The sequence below is a fragment of the Ictalurus punctatus genome, chromosome 2 (genome assembly GCF_001660625.3).
Source record: "Ictalurus punctatus breed USDA103 chromosome 2, Coco_2.0, whole genome shotgun sequence".
In the NCBI taxonomy this organism is placed as follows: Eukaryota; Metazoa; Chordata; class Actinopteri; order Siluriformes; family Ictaluridae; genus Ictalurus; species Ictalurus punctatus.
The window spans coordinates 27,000,846-27,018,943 of record NC_030417.2 but is presented as its reverse complement, the minus strand read 5'-3'; the positions used below and the strand labels follow the sequence as shown (position 1 = coordinate 27,018,943).

At 38.5% G+C, this 18,098-nt stretch overlaps 1 protein-coding gene across 1 annotated transcript in view; it reads left to right on the top strand.

Moving 5' to 3' along the window:
- The window catches only part of grid2ipa (glutamate receptor, ionotropic, delta 2 (Grid2) interacting protein, a), a 37,763-nt gene extending 19,757 nt beyond the window's left edge, over positions 1-18,006 (top strand). The window contains exons 7-24 of the mRNA XM_047149940.2: positions 1,755-1,840; positions 3,658-3,727; positions 5,280-5,567; positions 5,894-6,045; positions 6,135-6,275; positions 6,532-6,638; positions 6,861-7,029; positions 7,144-7,511; positions 7,752-9,377; positions 9,672-9,759; positions 11,998-12,087; positions 12,315-12,511; positions 12,642-12,797; positions 13,057-13,143; positions 13,360-13,489; positions 14,358-14,476; positions 15,377-15,541; positions 16,332-18,006. Of these exons, the coding sequence (XP_047005896.1) occupies positions 1,755-1,840; positions 3,658-3,727; positions 5,280-5,567; positions 5,894-6,045; positions 6,135-6,275; positions 6,532-6,638; positions 6,861-7,029; positions 7,144-7,511; positions 7,752-9,377; positions 9,672-9,759; positions 11,998-12,087; positions 12,315-12,511; positions 12,642-12,797; positions 13,057-13,143; positions 13,360-13,489; positions 14,358-14,476; positions 15,377-15,541; positions 16,332-16,415 (4,123 nt within the window). The 3' untranslated portion in view covers positions 16,416-18,006. The remainder of the gene's footprint in view (positions 1-1,754; positions 1,841-3,657; positions 3,728-5,279; positions 5,568-5,893; positions 6,046-6,134; positions 6,276-6,531; positions 6,639-6,860; positions 7,030-7,143; positions 7,512-7,751; positions 9,378-9,671; positions 9,760-11,997; positions 12,088-12,314; positions 12,512-12,641; positions 12,798-13,056; positions 13,144-13,359; positions 13,490-14,357; positions 14,477-15,376; positions 15,542-16,331) is intronic.
- The last annotated feature ends 92 nt before the right edge of the window (positions 18,007-18,098 follow it).

Genomic DNA, 18,098 nt, shown 5'->3' with positions numbered 1-18,098 from the left:
CAAATTATAAATTTACCTTTTGGTGAACTGAGTTTTTTTTTTGTTAGCGTAACTGTTAACTTTAACTAACATTAGAAAACATTAACTACCAAACTTTATAAAATACAATATGGACTTTTTAAGATGGAGCCTTCTTCTTCTATAATAAACTTTGATTTGTACTTTCAGCTTCGACTATTTCAGATGTTCGTACAGAGAATTGCGAAGTACCAAAAGCTCTCACATTAACACTCGTACATGCTCAATAAATCTTGTGCATATTTAAATAATCCTTTAAAATCCTTTTGATGAAAGCCTTCATTTTTGGTTGCATCAATCTGAAGTAAATTTTCATTTCTGGTTTATTAGGGTGCATCAGATAGTAACAGGCAGAACTATTTGCTTTGCCAAGCCTTCATTAGAGATGGAGGACGGCAAGTTAATGGTTGGTTTTCTCCTGGCAGTGTTGTAAAGTTGTGCACATATGACACAAAATACACATATCAGTGGTGGCTCTGAAAAATTGTAGAAAAGATGTTTAATACATTTTAAGTGAAATGATGCCACAAATTTGCAGATCAAGGAAAGAAAGAGACAGGTATTTCAGATTTCCCTGTAACTGTTCATAGGATCACATCTACTATCAGTGTAGCACAGAAATTTCACAGTTGGAATGTCACGATGGCCTTCAGGGAAGCTTTGATCTGTCTTCACTTTACTCTCTACATTTTTAAACTTCTCTTCAACCTGTTCACTGGTTCCTTAGGTGGATCTTTATCATGTCTGTTTTTCTATGTTCCCGCCAACATTTTTAGGCTTTTATTTCATTAAAGACTTTTATTTCCATGGTCAAGCTCACTGTGACAAAGGTCACAGGAACCTTTGTAGTTCATGAATTATAAAACACATCACTCAGGGGGCTTACACCCTCAATCACTGCTTTCAAGTATATTTTTTATTGCTATCATCAAAGCTTTGTGTATTTATTGACCAAAAAAAGAGTCTGGTAAAACTCTGTAAAGTGTTCACTGGTCATTCTCTCTTCTGCTTTTATAGTGAGGTATTATTCACTGGAAGTATACATATTAAGCACATTGATTTGAATCTGAAATGTTGAGTATATTTGTATATTTTCATATGAACAGGCACAGAATGCAAATACCAGAGTCAAGATTTGTTCTTGTTTATGGAAACAGCAGGATGTTTTTCACATGCCAAATTCAAACAGTATGTTAAATCTGCTAAGTTGTAGTTATACTACAAAGCTACCATTGGTCACTGCATATGACAAAAATTTTTTTTCATTAATTAATTGATTTAACAACAACAACAACAACAACAACAACAATAATAATAATAATAATAATAATAATAATAATAATAATAATAATAATAACAATGATAAAAACAACAATAATAATAATAACAATAATAATAACTTAAAAGATTCAATAAGAAGAAGAACAGGAACAGTTATTATTATTAATATTGTTGTTGTTGTTATTGTTGTTGTTATTATCATAATATTTTTTTTTAACAGAAGCATTATTTAGTATTTCTAGTGGTAGCCTAGGGAGTTACTATGGAAACGCAGGGGGAGATTATATAGGGGGAACTGTGTGTGTATGTACATTTGTAAGGGTCTCTCTAAATGAATGAGAGAATTATGTCATGCAAATATTTGATTATTTTGATTACTGATAATGAAAAGCATTATTTTAAAAGCACTTTGAGGTTGTTACCTGAGATTTGTCTTTTCCTGTCTGTTTTTATAGGACAGTGCGGGTATACAAGGGGAACCAGAGTTTTGGTTTTACCCTACGTGGCCATGCTCCCGTTTGGATTGACTCGGTTATTCCAGGTACAAACCTCTTGTAGATAAACCAGTATTTGATTTGTTTTCGTGTTCATTTATATGTATTTTTCTATTTTTCCACGGTCCATTCCCATCCACAGTTTAATTATTGCCAGTGTGCTCGATTTCCTCCATACAAGTTACAAAACATTTTGAAGCACTTCTGGAGACTCAGAGCTATAGCATGGTTGACTTTTTTGTGTGACACGCTAGCATGATGTAGGGGGATAATGAAGGAATTGGTTAATTGTAAGTTGGCATGTTTCTCCCCCCAACTGAGTTTGTCAGGTAATGAAAACATATAAGATATAAAAACGCTAAATTATGCAGTGGTCATTGTTGAACTACTTTTCTGTGTTGGGGGATTGAGTATGATATTAAATATTCATATGGGTTGCACTAACACAATATCAGATCCTCTGCTCAGTGTCATCAAAGCTATTGAATTCCCACTACACTCCAATTGATCCAGATTATACAGATTGGAATGTGGGTCAAATTTGTTATTTACATTTATACTTTTAAATCAGAGACTTGCTAAGCTCTTTTCTTAAATCATGTGGCCAAATAGGCTTCATGGCTTGAAGGAATATTAAAGGTATTAGAGGATGACGTGGAAGCTGTAACCTAGCTAACTAACTCACTAACTAGCTAATGTCAGTGATAAACAAAACCCTGGTTGTTGTGATATATTTTGACCAGTTTAGCTGCTGTTTAAAAAACTGCTAAGAATAAAACAACAGAACTTGAAACACTGGCACTGAAGTCTTGCTTGTGTCTAATGTTCGGTGAGAAATGTGAGCTACTGTATTAGCATTTAACTCACCTGCCAGCTGTTTGGATATGCAAAAGGAAATGGATGCCTTTTTCAATTTTCATATTCATTTATAGCCATAGATACTGACATTTTTATGAGGTAAAAGTTGAGAGATATTGCTAGACCATTTTAGTGTTTTTAAAGTCAATAAAATTAATTATTTGGATGTTTAACTCCTATAAATTCTTGCTGTAATGCGTTATATGATTTTTATTTAATGGTTATACCGTTAATATTTTCTAAAACTATTTTCCAGTGGATTGCTACAAGAAAGCGTGCAGTTTGATATTTGGTACTAATCAGATAATTGGCAACTTGCAAAACAATTACTCAGTTGCACTGTGATGTGGCATGTTAATGTTACAGTCTGTTTTTTTTGTTAGCAAATGCACCAGCAGCCAAACGATGACATGTGAAACATAGTGGAATCATACTCTTAAATGACACCTGTATGCATATGTATGTGCCCGTTTTTGTGTGAGAATGCAGGCACAGTTTTACAATTCAGTCTATTAACCATTCCTGGTGGCCGTAATCTTGGTGCATGTGTGTCTGTTGTATGTGAACACAGAACAAATTCTGAAGAAGTCAGCCACTGTTGAGTCAGTGGAGCACAGGTGGCCGAATTGTGTGTTCATCACTGTTTTTCGACTTCACTTCCTGCTTTCACTTGGTGCCATATCATTATGGTTCCATACTTTTCCCTTCATCAATCATAGAAATTCAGTATTTTCCTTTCAGCATACAGAATAAAAATCATGTTGGGCCCAGGTTTTTAGTACAATAAATTGTAGTCTGTGGGAAGAGCTGGGTGTTCATTAAACCTCATCTTAGTTTGTATTGAGCCTTAATGCCCATGCTCAGTGCGTGAATAAATCTATATCCAGATATCTGGAAATGTCCTTTTTTGACAATACATGCAGTTAAAAGTGCTATACAATTAAAAGTGAATTGAAATGAATTAAATTGACATCTGTATGTGATCATGCATCTGTCTGATTTTCAGGTAGTCCAGCCGAGAAAGCAGGCCTCAAACCTGGAGATCGCATCCTCTTTCTCAATGGCCTTGACATGAGGTATTTGATCATTGTAATTATACTGTCTTTATTATAACCCCTGGCAAAAATTATGGAAGCACCACACTTAGAGGCTGTTCACCCAGCTTTTATACTTTGTAGAAAATAAACAAATCATAGATATGACGCAAAACGATTTTTGTTAAATAGCTGAACAATCTGACTTCTTGAGACATACCTGAATCAAGTTCAATGAAATAATTTTAATTAGTGGCCTTTTTAATTAATTTTCCTGTTTTTGATCTCGAAAAAAATATGGAATCACCTTGTAATTTGCATTTCTAAAACCTATATAGCTCAACTCTAAAAGTGCAAATTAGTCTGCAGTTAAAAGAGAGTCCTTACAGACCTTAACCTTAAACTTTTTGAAAGGAAACATGGGCCCAACAAAAGAGTTGTCAAGTGAAACAATGTAAAGGATTATAAAACTCCTTCAAGAAGGAAATCCAACACGGAGAATGGCAAAAGATGTTGGTTGTTCCCAGTCAGCTGTGTTTAAAATTTGGTGCAAGTATAAACAAAATGGGAAGGTTATAATAGGAAAACACAAATGTTGACCAAGGAAGACATCAAAGCATCAGGATAGAAAACAATATGCCTTGAAAGAGAAAATGTACAACAAAGCAAATGGAAAAACAAAAAGGGCAGAAACAGGAGTCAATGTTTGTGACAGAACTGTAGGAAATCATCTGAATGAAATGGATTTATGTATAGAAAAGCCAAATGAAAACCAGCACTAACACCTAAACAGATGAAAGCATTGTGACAGTGGGCTAAATAGAAGCAATCATGGAGTGTGGATGAATGGATGAAAATGATATTCAGTGATGAATCCCGAATCTGCACTGGCCAAGAAGATGATGCTGCAATTTTTGTCCGGTGCTGTTCTAATGAAACATATAAAGATGACCACGCGAAAAAAACGATCAGATTTCCCCACTTACTTATGATATGGGGTTGCACGTCAGGTAAAAGACCAGAGGAGACCTCAACAGTCAATGCACAGGTGTACACTGAAATTTTGGACACTTTTCTTGTTCCATCAATAGAAAATCAGTTTAGTGGTGATGAAATATTTTTTATCCTCAACATTGAGTGATTCCATAATTATTTCCTCTGCATGATCTGGAAAAAAATGCCATTAATTAAAGCAGTTTAAATTAATTAGTTTTTTTCACCAAGCCAGAATGTTCAGCTATTAGACAAAAATTGTTTTGTGTCATATCTGTGATTTGTTTATTTGCTACAAAATAAAAAATCAGAGTGAGCATCCTCTCAGTGTTATGATTCCATAATTTTTGCCAGAGGTTGTATTACAAGACAATTTCTTCAGGCAACCATGCATGTAAAAGTTTTTATTACTTGTCATGTAATGTATGTTGACCCATGTCCATGTTATGATTCTAAACTGGAGTTTTAGGAATTACACCCTTCTCTGTCTAATGTTAAAACTTTTGACTAACTACTGCTAAGCACAGGCAGAATTATTACTGGAGGATGAAGGAGGTATAAAATTTGGGAAATAATTCAGCAAACATATATGTTGTTTTAGGAACTGCGCCCATGAGAAAGTGGTGGCAATGCTGCAAGGCAGTGGAGCTATGCCTTCTCTAGTGGTAGAGGATGGCCCTCCAGCCTTCATGCTGGCCGAGCCTGAGACTATGGAGGCATCTCCACGCTCACGTTCTCCTGTGCTTAGCTCCCTACAGTGGGTGGCCGAAATTCTGCCACCCAGCATCCGCGTGCAGGGCCGCACTTTCAGTCAGCAGCTGGAGCACCTACTCACCTTGCAAGAGAGATACACCATCTGCAAATCCCTCGAGGCCTTCTTCCAGCACAGGTGAGTGGAGTGCTTCTCAGTTCTCCATGCAATAGCCTGTTGGTACGCAATTGTAAAAGGAGACATCCTGTGTTCCTGTTGAGTTCCAGAAGTTAACCGATCTGGTTTGGGTTTCTAGATTTTTGGGGGAAGCTGGAGTCCACTATTTGCAATTAGATTAAAATAAATATTGTTTCTACAATGGCCTCAAATGACCTTAGATGTCTTTGAGTTCACAAACTATGAGTGTGGTAATATCAAAAAAGGGGTTGTTATTGCCTCTAAGTATCATTCTTTGTGACTCTGTACTTGAATATATGAGCTTTTTTTTTGCTTTTGCTTTGTAGGAACGTGGATACTCTGATCGTGGATGTGTTTCCAATCCTGGATACTCCAGCTAAGCAGGTGATCTGGCAGTTTATCTACCAGCTGCTGACCTACGAGGAGCAAGAACATTGTCAAAGCAAGATCTCACGGTTCCTTGGTTATAAAGTCACATGTGAGTAGTGTATATGTACATGGGAGTATTCGTAATCATATACAGTATGCATTGTTTGTAATGTTTGTGTTTTGTGTGTTATAAATAAGTGCCTGTGGCAGAGCCAGAGCCACCAGCTCCAGAACCCCACCGTCGTAGTAGCTCTATGAAGGTGACAGGCACCACCTACCGGAGCAGTGTGAGAGGCCGTAGTTCAGATGACCTGGTCATTGGCACTCACCTGGGAATGGGTAAAATACTAAGCTCTCATAATATGTACCCATTCTACTAAATCAAACAGTGTAAATGCTATCTTCTTGTTCATTTTCCTCCCTTTTTCAAACTGTTTATATTTTATTTATTTTCACCATGTTGTTCATATAACTTAAAAGTATTAGTTATTACTGATAGTATAACTTACGTATATCTTAGTATTTGAATTTCAGTGAACTTGTCTTTTTGAAAATGTCAGGTTATATACGTTTGAATATTGCTGGTCTTTATCAGGGATCCGCACTGAGCCTGTTGAGTTGGCTTCTATGAGACTGGCTCCTGGTGAAAGACAGTCTGGAGATGGGACCTCTCTACCAGAGACACCCAACAACCTCACTAATGTGAGCAAAGAAATAGACGACTGTAGTTGTTTTAACTTTAATAAATGAAAAATTATCCAGTGGGTTATTACCCACTTTCAAAATAAAAACTAACATGGGTGTAGAATAGATATTAGACATGACCCTTTTTGAATGTCTAGTGTTGTGTAGCTTTCTAATATTTTGCATTGATTATAATTCAGTTGCATTTGAATTTATCTGAAACTCCTTCTCGTTCTATAGCTATCTGCTGTATATGCTGAGCTGGAGAATGTGCATGTAGGCAAGAGGTCTAAATCCCTGAAGAGCCGTCCTCCTCCTGCCCCTGAAACAGTGATTGACATCTACCCTCACTCATCTAGCCAGTCTGTCAGAGCTAAATCTTCCTCTCCTTCTGTACGGGCTAGTTCAGGTACACAAAATTCAGCCCAAGAAACCCATTGGCGTTCTAGACAACCAGAATTATTATTAGTTGAAGCAATGGATGAATGCTTCAAAAATGATTCGAATTTCCATCATTTCACAGGCAGTCGTAAGGCAACATCAATCCAGCCTCCCCCTCCTCCTCCCCCACCTCCCCAACCTATATGGACTGAGTCCTTGCCCAGTCCCCAGGGCCCGTCCTATCCCCATGAGCTTCCATCCCAGGGGAGTGCAGAGTCCAACCCCTACATTAGCCTGGACAGCCCGTCATTATCACCACCGTCCCCACCTGACTATCCACCAAGCCCCCCAGACTACTTACCCAGTCCTCCTATCCGGAAGAAGCGCTACACGTTTTCCCGTCCCCCCCGCAGTGCTGACACAGACCTGTTTATGGAGGCCCTCACGGAGCAGTTGGGTCAGCAGCTATCTGTTGATGACTTTTTGTCTCCAGAAAATGACTATGAGGAGGTATGTGATGATCTGAGGGATGTATAGCACTCAGTCAGTTATTGTTTTACATTATGGTTGCTATGGTTGTTATTGCTGTTATATTATTGAATGGTTAAATCTACACCAGCACAGTTAATTTAGATTCAGTTAAGCCATGTAGGAGTTCATTTAACATGGGTAGTTTTACTGTGCAAAGTACATAGTGGATAGTGGAAGAAACTTAAAGCTGTGTGCCAATGTGTTTAATGGTAACCCCAGGATGTGGTCCAGATGACCCTCCAAGATGAGGAGGATGAGGAAATAGAGGATGAAGATGAGGAGGAAGATGAAGGCCCTTATATCCCTCCTGAGCTCAGCAGTGCCAGTGAGATGCATAGTAGCAGTGAGGATGCAAGTTCTCTCACCTATTCATCCAGCTCTGAGCACATTCCACCTCCACCTCTCACCCCACCTCCCCCACCTCCTGTTCAATTTAATGATCCACCACCTCCTACCAACTTCACCTCTGATCAAGGAGCCCGACAATTAACTTTCCGCCGTCACCCAGGACCTCCACCTCCACCTCCTCCTAGGGCCAATCCTCCTCCAAAGCGACAGTCTATTAACAAGGTGCTTCCTACTCGGGAGGAATTGATGGCCCACCAGGTTCTCCAGGAAGCCCAGTCTCTACCAGTCCAGTCGACAACTGTACACTCCCAACACCCCCTACAGCAGATGCACCAGTCCCTGCCCCCATTGCCTTCTCCAGACCTATCTCCATCTGCCATCCATAGTCATATGATGTACCAAATGCATCACCAAACTCAACAAAGTCAACAAGATCAACAGGTTTATCAAATTCATCAGAGTCACGAGGCTCAGCACAGCCATCAACTTCATCAGGCTCAACAGAGTCATCAAATGCATCAAAACCACCAGACTCCTAATACCCATCAGACTCAACTCTCAAGCTCCATGGACAGGCTTGACAACATTGACAGAATGGAACTGTCTGATAGACATATTTATGAGGTTTACCAGCCTCAACCAATGCATCCTGGTCGTCAGACTCCCCTTAGTCATCATCAAAGCCATCAAGCTCAGCTATCCAGCTCCATGGATAGGCTGGATAGATTGGAGAGGATTGAACACTTAGAACTGATGGAACGTTTAGAACGGATGGAACGTTTAGAAAGACTGGAATGGATGGAAAGGTCAGAGAGAGCTGAAAGGAGAGCTGAAATGCATCAGGCCCATGTGTCTCAAACAAACTCCCAGTCTATTCGCCAGACTCAACAGACTCCCCAACCTCAGTCGGCTTATCCCAGTCAACACCAAATCCACCAGATCCATCAAGTCTATCCACAAACCCAACCTTCTTCACTTACCCACCAACCTCATCATGTTCATCAGATTGAGCACATCCATCAGACCCAGCTTGTGCCCTCTGCTCCTCAGTACCATGTCATCCACCAGCCCCACCAACCTCACCAGTCCCAGATCCTTTCCACCTTCCAGCCCCTGCCTCAACATCAGCCAATATCACAACAGCAAACACAGCAGCAGCAGCAGCAACAGCAGCAGCCACAGCAACACCAACATCAATCTCATCCAGTCCACCCTTCAACCCAAGCCAGACAGAGTCCTCATCCCATTCAGCACCAACGACATCAGCATCACCACGAAGCTCAATCACAGTCTCAACCTCAGCCCCAGCCCCAGCCTCAGACCCACCACCAAGAGGCATCTACCATGGAGCCTCCTCCACCTCCACCTTTGCCCCCTCCTTGTGTGCCCCCTCCTCTACCCCGTGCTTCACCACAAAAATCAGACTCCAGTCACATGAATGTGAAGAGGCTACGCTGGGAACAAGTTGAGAACTCTGAAGGAACGATCTGGGGACAGGTAAGTTGTTGAATCAGTTCTTATTATGTCTGAAGCTTCAGTCTTAATGAATTGGTACCCAGCCTACCCAATTGACATTACCAATATTCTATGTTCTGCATTGAGTAACATCAAATGGGCACTTTTTTGGAAATAGTGAACTTTTTTTGAGACACCTGTATTCATGTAACATGCATAACACTGGCAAAAAACCTATAATGAAGTCTACCATGATTAAATGAATTTAGACCAGTTAGAACTAAACTCCACTATGGGCTTGAATGTGTTAGCAGAGGTGTGTTTTCTTTACTGCAGTTGGGAGAAGACTCTGATTATGACAAGCTCAGTGACATGGTGAAATATTTGGACTTGGAATTGCATTTTGGTACACAGAAGAATCTGAGTGAGTAAAGTGTGTGTCTGTGTGTGTGTGTGTGTGCTATTGCTGCTTTAGACTACTTGTAATTACCAACCTCCAACCAATAAAACCCAAAGAAAACACCCTCAAATTGCACTGTTCACAGTGTGAGTGGCCATGTTGATTTGACATCACTCCAAAAATGGGAAGGAACTGGTAATTGAGAAGACTGCCCCAAGATGACAAGCAGAAATTGCATGCTGAGGGGGCATTTTTGGTGGCTTTTACTGGTTGTTGGCAGGGAATTACAAGTTGCAACTAGAGATGCACCAGTGTATCAGCCAATAATCGGTATCGGCCGATAAATGCAATTTTTCACGCCATCGGCCGATAGTTTAAAAACATCCGATGACTGGGGCCGATTATAACCTGTCAATCAACAGAGGGCGGGAAAACACATCAATTTAGTGCTGTGTGTAAAGAAGATGTCTCTTGTGTGGAATGACGACAAAACTGCAGTTTGTAATCTCTTCACTGCTAAAATTTTACACCGGACGCTGCAGCAGTGAAGCAGGAGTTTCGGCGTCGAGTCCATTTTTTTTTTTGCCACACTGGTCGCGCTGAAATACAGTGCCAGTACACCGTTGAAAGATTTAAATGAAGATGAGTTAATAAAAAAGTATATATTGCACAAAAAAATATATTTGTAGAGTAGTGTATTCATATCCAGTTAATGTTATTATATAACATTATAATATAACCATTAGCAAGTTTGCCTCACACCACCGTGGCCCTGTGTGTGCAGAGTTTGCATGTTCTCCCCGTGCTGCGGGGGTTTCCTCCGGGTACTCCGGTTTCCTCCCCAAGTCCAAAGACATGCATGGTAGGTTGATTGGCATGTCTAAAGTGTCCGTAGTGTATGAATGGGTGTGTGAATGTGTATGTGATTGTGCCCTGCGATGGATTGGCACCCTGTCCAGGGTGTATCCCACCTTGTGCCCCATGCTTCCTGGGATAGGCTCCAGGTTCCCCGTGACCCTGAAAAGGATAAGCGGTATAGAAGATGTATGGATGGATGGAATAGATAAAAAAGTTTATATTATGTATTACCAGTTTGATGTCAGTGATGAAGTAGAAATGCTTTTATTTGTTGTGAGTGAATGTGAAGCCTAACAGGATGTTTTTTAGAATTCAGTCAATTAATTCTGTTAATATGAATTAATAACATTCAACAAGTTAAGAAATCTTACTTTAATCTTTAGAATTGAGTTAATGAATTAATGTTAATTAGAGTAATGTGTTTTCTGTTTATGAGACCAGTTACTGTGAAACAACTTGTTGAAATGGAGAGAATATTCTTTCAGAGTTGTGGAATTTATTATTATTAATTTAAAAGAAGGTATAAAAGGCAGAAACACCAAACTATCAGTATCGGTAGCGGCCGATATCACGATGAATAATCGGCTATCGGTTGAGAAATTTAGTATCGGTGCATCTTAGTTGCAACTTCACCGCAAATGCAGCATATGTTTTCTTTCCCTGTGAAATCAACACAACATGCCTGCGCACAGCATTAGAAGTAAATAAAGTAGCACTTTTTAACTTTAAATGAGTTATGCTGTATATAATGCAGGTATTCGCTTTAGATGAATCAACATACAGACATATTCTCTTGATAAATGTAAACCATTGACCATACAGTTCACTGTTTGAGGAGGAAAATATGGCATCACTTATCACAGATAGCTGGCTATCTTGTTGCTAACAAAAGATCAGGTGTCCAGATTTTTTTTTCCACTTCCCTTGGTGAATGTGCTGGGATTGGAAATTACATAATTCCAACTGGCAAATTACCACTTCCCACAAGGTGAGTCAAACGCAGCACAATGCCCTCAATGGAAGACACATTAGCTACATAGTACATCTTTATGCCACTTTGAAAACTTATGGTTTATGTAACTATGGATCAGTTACATCTTGGTGAGATGTTTTTTATCCCGATTTTATTTTCTTATTATTAAGTCAGAAATTAGAGTGTTTCAGATATTTTTTTGTTGTTGTCTTTTTTCATACATCATTTTAAGAGTAACCAATTGATATTTGGATCTATTTTCCATTTAGAAGTAATGTTTATGTTTTCAACTTTTGGGCACACCACTCATCTAACTGTGTGTCAGTCTACCAATGCATCTATGCATTCAACAACCGTCCACCCATCTGTCTCTCTCCATCCACCTTTATTTCACATGGAGAATACACTCTCATTCTTTGATTTTGTGTCAGTCTCTATTCCAGAACCTGCACCTCAGCCTGAGACATTCAAAAAGAAAGATCTAATTGAGATTCTTTCCCATAAGAAAGCCTACAATGCATGTGAGTAGAAAAGGAAAAGCTAAAATTGTCTTCATGTCAGATATCCTATGTCAGACTGTACTTCATGTTCTCAATCATGTTTTGCTGGTCTGTTAAGCTCTGCTGGTCTGTCTGCTGTTCTTTGTAAGGCTTCTTTTACCTTGTACTAGTGTGTAGATTTCTGTATTTCTGTCTTAGTCTTTGTTGTGCCATGCTGTGACAAACTCTCTGTTCCACGCTCCATATAGCCATCCTGATTGCCCATCTGAAGCTGTCTCCAGGTGAGCTGCGTCAGGTGCTAATGACGATGGTGACCGATCGCCTGGAGGCAGCACACATCAAGCAGTTGTTATTGTATGCGCCAGATGATGACGAGGTCAAACGATACGAGCAATACGCTGACAACCCTAACAAGCTCAGTGAGCCAGATCAGTTTGTCTTACAGGTAATAATGCAAATAAATAAATCTAAAACCTCAGTTGGCTATTCTTTGGGGAGAAAAGCTGTTATACATGTATCAATTTTTAGGGTAGTGATAAAGTTATGCATATGTGTTTGTGTGCATTTATGTCCAGATGCTGTCTGTGCCTGAGTATAAGACCCGTCTGAAGAGTCTGCATTTTAAAAGCTCGCTGCAGGAGAAAACTGAGGAGATGAGAGCAGGATACGAATGCATCTACAAGGCCTCACTGGAGCTTAAAAACAGCAAAAAACTAGCAAAGATTCTGGAGGTACATCTTTTCATTTAGTCAACACTAGTGAGAACCGCAAAATATTAGTTCTCCAAACCACAATTTTCACGTTTCTGGTTGAAAGCTGGTTGACAAATCTCCACATCAGAACTCAGAAATCATTATCATTTCCTATAGTTTTATACTGTGATATCACTGTGAAATCATTATCATGGCATATAGTTTTATACTGTGATACAGTGTTGCTGTGTTTTTTCGTCACTCTGAGTCTATTGTCTTTCTCTTTGTCGTTTTTCAGTTTGTCCTTGCAATGGGGAATTACTTAAACAATGGCCAGCCCAAGGGAAGTAAGACCACTGGCTTTAAGATCAATTTCCTTACTGAAGTAAGTGGCTTTCATAGCTGGGTATAGTTTTTGATGGTCTTTACAATGATTTTAGGTAGCTTTGGGTTACAAGCTTGTTTTTGGTATTAAAGATTTAGTGACACAGTCTGAGAACTGAAATTCACAGTGAAATAGCTCAATATTGCTGCTCGATGTTTTACTGTGTTGTCTTTTCCTGTACCTCAAACACATGTGGATATATCCCTTTTTTTGTAGCTTGGTACCACCAAAACCGTAGATGGAAAATCCACTTTTCTGCATATCCTGGCTAAATCATTGTGCCAACATTTTCCTGAGGTACTGGACTTTGCCAAAGAACTCACGACTGTACCACTGGCAGCCAAAGGTAAGCAATAAATCTCAGAAATGATTGTAGTCTAGTTTCCAAGACCTTTAAGAAGATTGGGTAATTCCTGAATTTAAAATGTAGTACCGAACTATATGTTGACATATTGTAGAACTATATTGCAAAACATTTGTAAATATATTTAAGGAGTTTGACAGTTCTAGCAGATCTAGAGACCCACTGTCTCGCAAACATTCATGTTTTCCTTGTTTTTTTAGTTGTATCAAATTTAAATTAAATATAAACTTTTAATTTTAATTTGATACCTAAATATTATTATACCACAGTGCAGGAGAATTCTTGATTATGTTTCAGAAGGTGTTGACTGAATTTCTATAACAAGTCTGGCAGTAGTGCCAGTGGCAAATCACAGGGTTTATATTAATGCACTCCTTCTAATACACTATTTCTATAATAGCAACTTACACAGGGGCTTGCAGGGTGGACACACCACATTAACAGATTAAAAAACATGTAATTATTGAGAGGGTTAACTTTTCTGTGAGGAGAATTTCTTTGACATTTTTGGAAGGAGTATCCAGTGTCAGAACTTTGTAACAGTCAGAGGCAAGGGACTATGCAGTTGTACTGAATATCAGCGAACCTTTGGCACTGGCACCTATGGCTGAATCACTCCTGCTCTTGTGTGCAATGTTGCTCGTGCGAAATCAGAAATGACATTATAGTGTACTACCTAGATTCTACAATCCAGTTAAATCAAACCACATCATTCCTATGAACCATAATTGTTTGGATAAAAACTCCCTCTTTATACTGATGTTGCAAGAAAGTAGAAAATTTAGACTTTATGATGCAAAAATGACGCCTAAGGGGACTTGTTTTCTTCTCATTTTTTGTTCAACTGTAGTGAATCAGAGGAACATCACCTCAGATATGAACGATCTGTACACCACCATCCAAGACATCCGCTCAGCCTGCCAAAAGATGCCAGCCACAGCTGAGGACCGCTTTGCTGTTGTTATGAGTGTATCCTTCCAATCCCTGTAAGAGGAACACTTAAGGGAATCCAAATGGCTGTCATATATACAGCAGCTGTCATGCTGTGTGGGTGTATGGGGAAATTGGAAACTCACATTTTTCCTGACCTCAGAACCTGACTGTTTTTTACATTTCCATATGAGCTACTGGCAGGAGAAAGAACAACAGTGCACTTTGATTGTAATCTGTTTTGGTAACAAATACTTATCAGCAAATTGACAAGAAGAGGGGAATCCAACATACTAGATGTAAAGTGACGTAAAATCTTATGTTACAATCACACCAGTATGGATTGTAATGCTCTTAATAATGGAATGGAATATGCTCTTGACACAATGTGTGACTTGATGCAGATGGTTTGAATTGGCCATAACACACACACTCTCAAAGTTGGAATTGCATGGAAATATGGCCAAACTTCATGAAGCCAGTAATGAACATGTGATCTGTCACATGAAAATCACATGGTCTAACTGTAGATTTGAGGCTATTCTTAAATTTGGTATCATCCTGCTTTTTTTCTCATTTTCATGGAGTTGAGTATATTTTCAAAAGATCCACACCACTCACTCAAGTTAGATGTGTACATTACAGTAAGGCCAGCATTAGCCACCCTTTGTTGAACTAACATAACAGAGACTTTGGGGAAATTCACTAAAAGCAGCTGTAGAAAATGCTGTAGATTTTGTATTTGTCCATGTATTTTTGTTTATTTGGTATATTATGACAAAAAATGGTCATGAATTATAGTTGACTATTGTTTTCCTAGCAGTGTCAGAAATGCATAATGTTCCTCTGTATATGATGAATATTTGTCATTGGGTGCTAGAGTGTATAGGTTGAAGAGAAAAATGGGTGTGTATTGCCTTAACTGTGTCGTGTGTGTAGGGTTTCCTGGAGAACAGCCACCCTGCTGTTCAGTCTCTGGAGTCTCTACAGCAGAGAGCTATGGAGGAATTCTGTAAGGTGGCCTCCTTCTTCGGCGAGGACGGCAAGGTCACCACCACCGAGGCTTTCTTTGGCATCTTTGCTGAATTCACTTCAAAGTTTGATGTGAGTTGGCTAGCCTGTACAGAATTTTTCATACGTAGTGAAGTTTTGTCCACGTCCAAATTTTGTGGGATATCGGTGCTATAAGGGCTGGTTTGCAAATTCCATAAAATTCTGATCTCCTGGGATTTTCACACACAACAGTCTCTAGAGTTTACACAACCCCCCCCCCCCCCCCCCCCAAAAAAAAAACAAACAAAAAAAAAAAAACATTGAGTGAGCGACAGTTCACTGGGTGGAAATGCCTTGTTGGTAAGAAAGATCAGAGGAAAATGGCTAGATTGGTTTGAGCTGCCACGAAGGATGCAGTAATTCAAATACACACTCTTTACAAATGTGGTGAGAAGAAAAGTATCTCAGCATGCACAAAACATCAAATCTTGAGGTTGATGGGTTACAATAGCAGATGACCACATTGGGTTCCACTTCTGTCAGCCAAGAACAGGAATCTGAGGCTATCATAATGATAATGAATCTTTATTGATCGCATATACATATGCGCAGTGAAATTCTTTTCTTCGCATACCCCAGCCATGATACAGCGTGCCTGAGGCATTATGAGCACAGGCACTTCAAAACTGGACAGCTGAAGATTACAAAACAAAATCACCTGGTCTTGTTCCAGTCTTCAACATTCCAGTTTGGGTGAGTCTGTGCCCACGATAGCCTCAGAATCTTGTTCTTGTCCGACAGGAGTGGAGCCTGATGTGGTCTTCTGCTGTTGTAGCACATCCAACTCAAGGTTTGATGTATTATGCACTCTGCGATGTGTTTATGCTTTTCTGTTTTATAGAGAGCCCTAATGGAGAATCAGGCCAGTGAGAATCCTCCACGCAGTCCACGCAGTCCTCGCATGGCGTCTCCCCTTGCATGGTGACGGGACACACAAGCACACATATGCACATACTGTATACACATTTATATGAAGTACACACATACTCATACACATTGTACATGCACTAAAAGACTTTGTTTCAACATACTAACAAATACAGACATACCTGGAAAAACATAAGCTACATATGCTGTACATAAGTACATAAGCTCTTATAGTGACTTCACTTCATACATTTTTGAGCTACATAGGCTACATGGAGTTTTTGGAACATGTTCAAACTAAATGGGGAAAAAAAAAAAACTGAACACATGTCTTAAGACAAAGGATTGTAGTAGCATTATACAGCGTGACTTTTAATGTACACAAACGTAAATATGGTACTGAATCAGCTGTGGAATGTGAACAGAACTGTGAATGAAATTCTACACAAATGAAATACCTGGTGTTGTTTTGAATATAAATGTGCTTACATGTTAATCCATGAGGGCTTTGTTTAAAAGATTACCATTGATTCTTCTACTGTAGAATGTATTTACATAGACCTTGGACACTTTGGATATAACATAATATATTTCTTATAGAGATATATGACTGATTTATGAATATTCTAATTAATGTTTTAACTAATAAAGTGATTCCTTATATAGTAGGGTGCAATATCACATGCGATATATGAAATAAACAGATATTTTAAGAGTTATTGTAAGAGTTTCTATAGGTAGTTTTTATTGTAGTATGACAGATCAGATGTAATTATGAGAGAATTAGGTAAGTTGTCTTCTGTAATCTTTTTTGTGGTCATCCATAATGAATGTAAACATATGCAGGCTTTCATTTTTTTGTGTTTGGTATTTGCTTTATCATATGCTGAATGTAAAATAGAACAGAAGTTATTTGTTTATTTGTTTGTTTGTCTGTTTTTTTATGAGGAAAATAACAGGAAATGTATCTTCATCATTTTTCTTTATTTTTATTTTAGTTTTTTAATTTGTGATTTTTAATGTGTAATATATGTTGTGTATTCAATGAATGGATTTATGTTCTTTCTTTTCTTTCATGTAGTTAGAATTATTAGTATTGTTTGTGTATATTATGCGTTTCTTATCAGTTTACACACAATTAATGGGCCTGGGAGGTTGCAATAAATACTAAAGGTAATATGATGAAAGTGAATAATGAAATTGATCAACACTGTTGTGATATATTTATTTTAAAAAAACATATTTGTTTCTCAAAGGGAAAACTTTTGAATTTTTAGTAATTATTTCAGGAATTATATTATTATTATTATAGTAGTAAAGTCATAACATGCATATTACTGTAATGCAAAAAAAAAAAAAAAGGCATTCTTAATTTGGTTAGTCAACTGATATCTGTGTATGATATTAGTTTCCTGACTTTTTCATTGGGTTTCTAAATTCAGGCCTGTAGACATTTTTCTGAATAAGGTGCATTGTTGCCTAATAGCTGCGCTGCAATACTGATGATTTTCAATGTCTGTATTTTTAAATTTGGATTAGTTGTCAGAACATCAGTTCCAATATTTAGGTCCATGTCTTGTCACCCTACCGTTTTAATTGCTAGTGCACCATCATTCTGATACCTTTTTGGTAATAAAACCTCCTTACATTTTAACCAGCGTGTGTAGTCTTATATAAGGAGTGAAAGGAATCTGGAGTTTGATCCCTTGGTCATAGTGGAAGATTCTAGACACTGGTGACA